The 9,662-nt window shown below is 36.7% G+C and overlaps 1 protein-coding gene across 1 annotated transcript; it reads right to left on the bottom strand.

Annotated features, from left to right (window-relative positions):
* Window positions 1–2,832: 2,832 nt before the first annotated feature.
* Window positions 2,833–5,879, bottom strand: LOC149838055 (copper transport protein ATX1-like). The gene is made up of 3 exons (XM_090007574.1): window positions 5,823–5,879; window positions 3,602–3,673; window positions 2,833–3,192 (listed from the first exon to the last, which is right to left on the bottom strand). The coding sequence occupies exons 1-3, from the start codon at window positions 5,833–5,835 to the stop codon at window positions 3,050–3,052; spliced, it is 228 nt and encodes a 75-aa protein (XP_089863700.1). The 5' UTR covers window positions 5,836–5,879; the 3' UTR covers window positions 2,833–3,049.
* Window positions 5,880–9,662: the final 3,783 nt, after the last annotated feature.

The following is a 9,662-nucleotide window of genomic DNA, read 5'->3' as shown; positions in this document are numbered from 1 at the left end:
GGTCATGATGTCCTGCATAGGATTTATGTTCTTCACAGGCTGGAATTTTTCAATATTAGAATATGTATAGTTACCTGATGCTATGGAGGGATGCAATCCTACTCCAGATCTTATACATGCGGCTACTGTACTAACCACATGAATTTTTCTTGTAACTCAGCTTTCACGGTCATACCAATCTAATGAATATGGTTTCTCTGATAGGTGTATAAGGTACTATCAAGAGCTACCTTGCAATAAGCTAATTGTATCCCCCCCTGCCTAATGAATATGGTTTCTCTGATTATGTTAGCTTCGGTACAGGTTCTCATCGGTCCAATGTATTCCATTTGATCACTCATGCTTATTTGAAAGCTTATTGTATTGTAAAAATGATGGGCGTTAGGTCCACAAGGGCTCCTCTCATTTGGTGACTTGTGAATGTCACCAAGTTGACGGAATGTCATGAGTTTGAAACCCACAGGGGGGCGTCCTTTGCTGCAAGATCGAAGCTGGGTGTACTCCCCGGTGGGTATGGGGGACCTCAAGGGTTTTACCAACCAGAGGCCAGCCAATGTGTGGTCAGTGATGGGGGAGTTTTCCCTTGGCGTAGCCAAAAAATAAAATAAAATAGGCGTCAGGATAGTAGTTGGAGCTGATATTGAGTTTGCTTGGAAAATAGTATGTGGAGCAATAAGGTCAAATCAAAGCGACGGGCATCAATGATCCTTCACATTCATGGAATGTTAATTTATAGTTCAGAAATATGTAATGGTAACTTGTTTGATCTTTTGTTGAGGTTTGTAATTTCCGTGGCACTATGCTGTTGTTACTGACTTGAAGAGCAGTGGAGCTATTTACTGTTTTTTTATTTGTGATGATAATTATTTGTTCTCTCTTCTTTCTTCTGAATAAGGAACCTACTTTAAACGAGTCCGTGGGGCTAACAAGTAAATGAATGTGCCTACAGCAACACAAGATTATTCCCATAATTATTATTTTTTGGATAATCAAGATTATACACATAATTTTACGTGTCATATCAGAGGCCAAACTTGGGCTGACCTGTTAGGCCGCACGGGATATGCTCCCAAGAACGCTCCAAAAACCACCATGCTTGCGATATCACAGTGACACGCCATTTAGAAGGTGTGTCATGGGTGACACGAGTAAAAAGCTATGACATTTTCACGTGACTCTGACATGTAAGATCATTGCTTTAATATTTTTTATATTATTTTAATGTTTTTAATAATGTTTCACAAATAAATACATTTTTATAAAGTAAACTATTGAAAATAGTTTTTATTGATTAATTTGAAAAAATCCTCATTGCTGAATCTTACTTTTCAAAAAAAAAAAAAATTTGAAATTGCGAGTTGAACTTGTGTCATGTGTCGGGTCGTGCCCGTCTCTTTGTGATACAGCTTGATTGTAAGCATTTCTAAGATCACGTCACCCCTCCTAACATTCCAGTGCATTTTTTATAGTCAAATAAACCCCTACTCTGTTGCTGCCGAGAAGTGTTGCATTAAATTCCGATGATCCCCTGATCCCTCATGGGTGTTCTTTTTCTGTTCCTTTTTATTTTGTATTTTACATGGATCTAAGGAATTGACTAAAAGGATGGGAGGCTATGAACTACCTGAAATTTAGACAGATGTATATATATTTATCTAACTTGTCAGGTAATTAGATAATTCATGTTGATTATTGGAATCTACGATGAGCCAATGACCCCTGGGCAGTGCAGCGTGATCATTGAAAGGCGTGGTGATCATCTCATTAAGGTTTTTCATTCAGTGTGAATTCCTTTTTCTTTGGGGGGCCTTTGAACTTTTTTTGTATGTTTTGCATCTTCCTGAGAGCGAAAGTTGGCTGCAATAAATAATTATATTCCAGCTTTATAGGGTTGTGGTGGGACATGGTTGGTGGTATGATCTGTTTTTTTATTCCATACTTTCTGCGGTTTGTATATCTTGTTTTTTAACTAGATTGCTTTTACGTAGAAGAAATGTTATTGAAGCTTTTAATTATGCATGGATCATGTTTCTCTCTCTGAGAATGTTTAACATGTACTGCCGGTAAATTTGTATAAAAAATATGAAATGTTTTCATGAGTTTTTTCTTAATTGTTTGGAAAGTGCATGGAAAGATTCAGTTTTCCCATTTCATTCAGAATTCTCACATGTTTTACTAAATTCAACTTCTAATAAAACCAGCAAATGTAGAAGGTATTCTTTTAAGAGTTGGAAAAACCATTTTTATGTGTATTACTTGCTTCCCCTATTGTTTCTATGTTGCTTCCTACTTGCTTCCACTTTTGCTTTATACTCGCCTTTCCTAAATATTCTAGGCATTCAAGCATTACGGTATCTTTTAACCACTTGATTTCTGCTCTTGCTTCACACCACTTCTTCCAGTTCTTGCTTTCGCAACTATGGTCTACATACACATTGTCAAATAGTGAACAACCAGCGACCAGACACAAGACTGCTAGGACTCACCAATACTGCAACTACTTGGTACCTAGCAGGTATGATTCCATTCTATGAAAGTCTGAGATTCAGCAGACTTTAAAGGGTGTAGGATGATAAATTCAAATAGGGAAGAGATCATGAAACCGTACATTGATCTCTATCGCTTCCATATTCCATATCTTCATATATTTGTATGGCAGAAAAATTTATATCCCTAAAATACAACCTCAACCATGTACATGGATTTGAGAATGTGCACCCCCTCCTCGAATCGAAACTGAAACATACAAGTGACTGAAACAAAAAGATGACTGAATCAGGGGGATCTAACTATGAAATAAAAAAAGCTCAGACCAAATTTTCTTAGTCCTAGCTAAGCCACTCCCAGCTCTCATCAAGCTGAGCATTCACCAAGTAAAAGATCTCTGTTTCAACAGCATCTATACCATAAGTACTACATTTTATTATTTAAATCACAAGATACATAATTAATTGGCAAGGGCCAACACAATAACTACAAACACCATTCTTTATAGTTCATATGGGGGAAGCCTATAAACGCTCTTCTGCTACTAAATTCAGCAAGGGCTTCATGCTTGGGCTTTCTCACCCTCTTCCCAGAAGGATGTCTTCTTCCCAGTTTTTGAGACAGTCTGCAGCACAGCCTCTGGCGTTACATTGCCTTTCACAGTTACCTTCTGTTCCTTCAAATCGACATCATATGACTCAACACCTAAGACAGCAAAATTCAATGGCATATGGTGAGAAAATTGTTTTCTGCAAAGACCGCTCCTGGTCTCTATTCTGTAACATGCTTTCTAAGGCATGCTTTGATTCTGAGTTCATTCTGTGGTTATGCTTGGTGGTTATTAACCATATTCTACTGGAAGGAGATTTAGGAGCCATAGAGCACCAAAACCGAGATGACCCATAAAAAAATCAAGTTTGGAGCAGAGTTTGACATTAAGCCCACTAAGATGACCCATAAAAAATCAGAAGGGGAAGTTGTTTTCTAATTAGGTAAGAGGTGTCCTCCACACCAAGATGCTCAATGATGTATACAAGGATTACTGCATTTGAATGCCAAGATTACGCAATGTAACAGGAGAGTTACAGCAGAAGCGACATGTCAAACATCCTACCTTCCATTCTGTCCAGTACCCTCTTCACAGCCCCAGCACAGCCCCCACAGCTCATGCCAACCTTGAGAACAACTGTCTGCATAGTCAACAGAAACAGACCATAAGAACATATAAAGTACTGATCAGGAGAGTTTAAAAATTAAAAGTTTTATATCTGCCTCCATCACTTTTGATACTGTAGCTACATGCTCTAACTAAATATTGCTTGAAATTCCAGATGTTCTATTCCAAAGAGTTGTTCTGACAAATTGCAGAAGTGTTTTTACATGCATGTGATCTAAACACTCTCCTGAAATATGTCAGTGCACCAGTTACACTTTTTTTCTTTTTCTTTTCTTTTTTTATGTTAATAGTTTAATATGAGGTTGAATAAGATAGCTGGACAACTGACTTCATGGGTTTGAATCCTATTGAGGGTAACTCCTAACATGACTATTAGAAGAAAAAGGGAGTTAATAATAACTTGGTGGAAGCTCAATGTAGTAGTAGTAGTTATAGATGCAAGTTGTACCATAAAACAATTTAATGGAAATCCTAAATAACATCATAATCATAACTCATGATAACTAGACTAGCTTTCAGGTCATAATAACTTGCGACTTGAAATAATGACTCTGACTTGATATAATTATAAGCAAGCTGAGTACATGGAGATGGGTAATATTCTAGTTTACATGAATGCCATATCAACACAAATACGACACAGTATTTGGAAGAAAAAAGAAAAAAGTTCTCTGTATGAGAATCAGCTAGCTAGCAGAACTCAATCATACAACTTCACAGTTCAATACACCAAATTTAACTAAAGTCTATTTTGGATAGTAGTCATCCTGCCACCTAAATTTCTGAAGCAAGAGAATTTTCAATCACTCCAACTTTAATAACAACATAACAAAACAAGTATGTGGGCACATGGATAGTGAAATGGTGGCATAAAGGAGTTGATCAACTAGCACACCATATGAGAAGAATGGAACATACTGAAAACATACCTACAGACTACAAGCAATCCATTTAACGAGGACACACACACACACACACACATGGTCATGTCGACCAGACCATCCGAATGAGCTAGAAATCATAGGAATAGGTCATGTCGACTCAATAGGACCTCCTATCAATTCAGAATGGTCCAAATGCTAGGAACTTGCTTCCTGATCGTGTTTTCTCGATGAAAAAAAATATGATTTTATGAGTTGAGAAAATATTGCACAGTAGGTCGTTCTTTAAAGGTTCATAAAACCACGGACGATCCAAGAATCAATTCCCATTAACCAAATCATGTAGATCACATTTGTAAGGTTCTTTCAATGAGTTTTAAATTTTTTTCGACAAGTCACATTTGTAAGGTTAGTTTCATTAAAACAATAGGCAAAAATGAAAAACATGAAAAAGAAAACTCATTTGAATGTAATGGCCACCTGACCAAATGCTAACCCCGAACCACGCAGTACGAGCTCTTGATTTAGATAGAATAATTTCCAAAAGCAAAAACTAACCTTTGTATCATGCTTAGCATGATGTATTTACTATTCTCATGTTTTAAAGTTGACTCCAAGATGATGTTTTTGAACGAGTTTTAGAGCATCCTCATCTTCATGAATTGTAAAAACATCTATTTTCACTCTTGAAAATTGAATCTAATGATTTATTAGAGATGTTTATCCTTCACAAAAAAGTGTTAGAGGTGGTTAAACATATACCAACACAGTAAATATATAATGACTATACGGTTAGATCCAACATCGTGTGGCTAGATTCACTCAAACAAGACCGCATGGTATTATGGTTCAGAACCACCAGATTTCTTCTTCTTCTTCTCTCTCTCTTTCTCTGTCTCTCTCTCTCTATATATATATATATATATAATGCATATGAAGAAGAAGAAGAAGAAGAAGAAGAGAAAACTCTCCACGAAGACAAGAAGACTGCCTGATGCAAAACAACCAACCCCAATACAAGAAACGGATCACAACTCTTCAAACACACCAAAACAAAAGATATGGGGAAGATGGGCATCTACATATCAGACAGACTAAAAGCTAAAACGATCAAACCACAATAACATAAACGAAAGAAGAAAAACGGATGGACGCGATGAGCTAAAGTCCAATATCAACAACAAAAAATACAGAAAGCTCATGAGAGTTTCAAGCCAAAAAAGATGAAGTAGGGAATTGGGTCTCGCAGAAAACCCAATTTTGGGGAATTAGGAAACCTGCCTGAGCCATAGCGAGGAGAAACGAAGACTGCAAGAAACCAAGAGGCTCCCCTACGATACGAGAAAAGAAAGACGTTTCCTCCCTTATATAAGAGGTCGCCGGTAGTACATTGAGGGGTATTCTAGTCAAATTTGGCTTCTTTTTAATTAATTTATTTAAACAAGGATGCTTGTATAGTTGTATGGTGGTCATCGGCCTACAGTGGTACACGCGCACTAATTATTATTTTCATGTTTCAAAGTTGACTTAAATATAATATTTTATATTATTTTAAAATTACTTTATTTTCATGAATTGTGAGCTGTTGATTTTTATCATTTTAAAAATAAAATTTTATGATGTATTAACATGATAAAGCCTTCTGATATAATAAGTAAATCATACGCTAAACACATCTGTACTAATAGATTTACTATTTGGTGACTAGATCTATGCAAACAACAGTCTGTTCCACCGTAAGGTATCATGACACAAAGCCACCATATGTTTTTCCTTCAAACACAAGTCAATCTATCTAAAAAAAGGAAATTACATAAAAAACAAAGATTTGACTTTGTACTCAATGACCGAGTCGGTTTGGAAAGTGAATTTGGTCCTAAAGAAAGACTCGGATCGGTGGTGGTAATTGGTGAGCACTGGTGAACCTTGTTAAAGTTTTGTGGACCAAGGATCCGGATCCAAAACCTATGCATGGTTCCATCCGAATTCACGGTGCAGTGACGAGAAGATTCGTGGAGTCACCTCTTAGTTTTTGACTTTGACTGCCTGACTCACTACGAGTCCGTGACAATGAAGCTGAGATTGTAAAACAAAGCACTAAGATCCGACCCAGCCCGACCGGATGGACTTTGAGATGAATGAATTTAGCTCAGTTGTTTACGCCAACACTACTTTCTATACGCTATCTATGTGCATAACAAGTGGTTGTATATAGGTTTGGTAATAGATCCTATTATTCCAACTTGAGTCCATGTGTTTGATCAATGAAGGCCAAACTTTTGATGAGATTCATCTGTAAATACTGGAGAAATAAAATGGGACTTGCCATGTTTGATCTTTTACTCTGGCCATTTGATCTAGACCCAATTTTTTTTTTAGCTCCACAAGGGTTTCACACAACTGACTATGTGGGTCGGGCTTAAGACATTTAAGCTGATGAATGTGGAGAGCCCAATACCCGGTGTGCAAGTGAATCCAGTAAGAAATTATCTCCAATAAACAAGGGGAGATTTCTCAAGTTTTACACTGTGGAGATCGAAACAGGGCGCGGTCAATGTGACATCTCTCGGCTGATCATAATGAGACATCCTAACTAAAACAGTATCTTTTTCATGTTATAAAAGAAAAAAAAACCCCTAAATCTTTGTCATATAATGAAAGCTTATGGGTAGCTAGGGCTGGTAAACAAGCCTAAAGAGCCGTGCTTGAAGTGTTCTAATACAAGCCGAGTTGAGTTTGAGCTCTCATAATAATCCCTATTTAAATGAGCCAGCCGAGTTCGAGCTGGTGTGTTTACAGAAAAAATACATTGTTTTACAGATGAATGATATAGAATTACAAAAAAAGTGCATTCTTTCAAGGCTAGAAGTGATAAGATTTTACCACTAAACCTAATTTTTGCAAACTAAATAGATGAATCATATGTTTTACATATACTATGTGATGCAAAATATGTTTAAAATATACTTTTTACAACCGAACAGATCTTGTACGAGTTGAACCGAGTACTATTGTTCATGTTCAGCTTGCCGCGCCTATTTTAGGAGCCGAACATGTATGGATTCACATTGGCATAGCTTGGGACCTACCAAGTTTCTTAACTGAACCTAACTCAATTGAGCCTAATTGCACAAAAAACTACTCAATCTTTTGTCTTTTAGCAATAAGCATGTTTGTTTCCTCATGATTCAAATTTTATCCACATGCTCCCAAGGTTCTGTTTGTGGTTGGCTGTGGTGATGGTAGTTATACCAACTTGGGTATCTTCTGTCCTGGAAGGGGAAGTACTAGGACAAAGATGACACCATGTACTGCAAGGAAGTACAATCATGGAAACTTGCTATATGCTGTACATGATACTGATAATGCAGGAGATTCACAAGTGTCCCATCTTCTTTTTGCATGAAAAGCAGGATAGAACATGATGTGGTTTGAGGATATTACTTTTGCTTAAATGACTAGCATTTTTAGTTTTATGGGGGAGGGGGAAATGATCTCCTGATTAGATTGGAGGAATAAGAAGCATATTGTACCAATCATTTCATAGCTTTCAACTTGCCATACTATGTTGATCAATGTTGTCATAATTGGTTTCTAAATTGAAACGGACTTTTGAGAAAAGTTGAATGGGTTTGGATTAAATCAAATAGTCACACACAGTGTGTATTTTAAAGAGGTAAAAAAAATCAATGATTGATATTGTACTAAAATTTGATGATAAAATATAGACATTTTTACTGTTTATTAATAAATAAGCAATGATAAACACAACTAACAATTCAGACATAAAACACCTAAAACTATGATTTTTAGAGAGTCCTAACAGTAACTTAAGAAGAAAGAGGTAATATGATTAGATATATAATTAATCATATTACCTTTTTTTTGTTAGGTTAGAGAGAGAGAGAGAGAGATATTCAACCCTGATTGGGGGAGTATGAGGCTGATAGAGTCGAATCTGGTCTGAATCAGCCACTTTGGTAGGCGACTCTCAAATCAGCCCCCACAACAAATCGAAAAAAGGCGATTTGGTTCAATGTTGTCAACATTGATGTTGATTTGTCCAGGCATTTTTTTTCTTCTAATTTGTGTACTCCAACATCAGATATATACACCTCAACTTCACATTATATGCAGCGCAGCTGCATGGTGGGCATGCAACCACCGTCCTGACAGCGATAAATTTTGGTATTTCTCAAGATGGGTGCAGTGTCCATCTCGAGAAATGCTGAAATATGGATAGTCAGCAGTAGTGGAGCTACATGCTAAGCATGCAGTGTTGCTGAATAAAAAATAACTACAGGAATATGAAGAAATCATTGAGAATAGGGATGCAATGGTTAAGAGTTTCAACCTGAGTTTTCAAATAAGGGTAGTAGGTATTTGAATATGGGCCACATTTGGAACATGTATACTCGGATACAAGTCAAAATTAGGCAAACGTTTACTGTTGGATTTGGGTCAGAACAGCGTATACTCATTCTTGTGGTGAGTCAAGGCGAATTTGAACTAGCGTGTGTGCAGAAAAAATACATTGTTTTAAAGCTGAAAGAAGCAGGATTACAAAAAAATGAATTGTTTTAGAGCTAAGAGTGATAAGATTTTAACCACTAAACCATTAATTAACTCAATGATATATGAGTATATATCTCATACTATATATATATTTTTTATTACTTGATGAGCTCATAGGAGTTGAGCCGAGCCTAGTACCTATTGTTCATGTTCAGCTTGACGAGCCTATTTTACGAGTTTGAATGAGTTCTTTACGAGCCGAGCCATGAGCTGCTCTCGGCCATATACATGAGGTCTTTTTTACTTATTGGCAATAGATTTTATTGTTACAGCAAATTTAGTATCCCAAATCTCACATCAGACATGGACTTGCGATTCGTTATGAAATTTGAGTTAGAATTGAAGACAAACAATGGATAAAAGAAAATTTTATGACGAAGTTCTCGATCCATTAAAGCAGGTAATCTCCAGGTGGGGTCGAAGCTGGGATTATATTTCCCATAAAAGAAAATTTTCATCTCTCCATCTTTACATTCCTTAACTTTCAACTCTTGCGGAGACCTTTGTGTCTTGAGTTAGGTTTCTTGAACCAAGAGTGCTGC

This window comes from Nuphar pumila, chromosome 5, assembly GCF_984573655.1.
Source record: "Nuphar pumila chromosome 5, dmNupPumi1.hap1.1, whole genome shotgun sequence".
Lineage (NCBI taxonomy): Eukaryota > Viridiplantae > Streptophyta > Magnoliopsida > Nymphaeales > Nymphaeaceae > Nuphar > Nuphar pumila.
The sequence above is the reverse complement of the archived record's forward strand: the minus strand, read 5'-3'. Positions and strand labels throughout refer to the sequence as shown.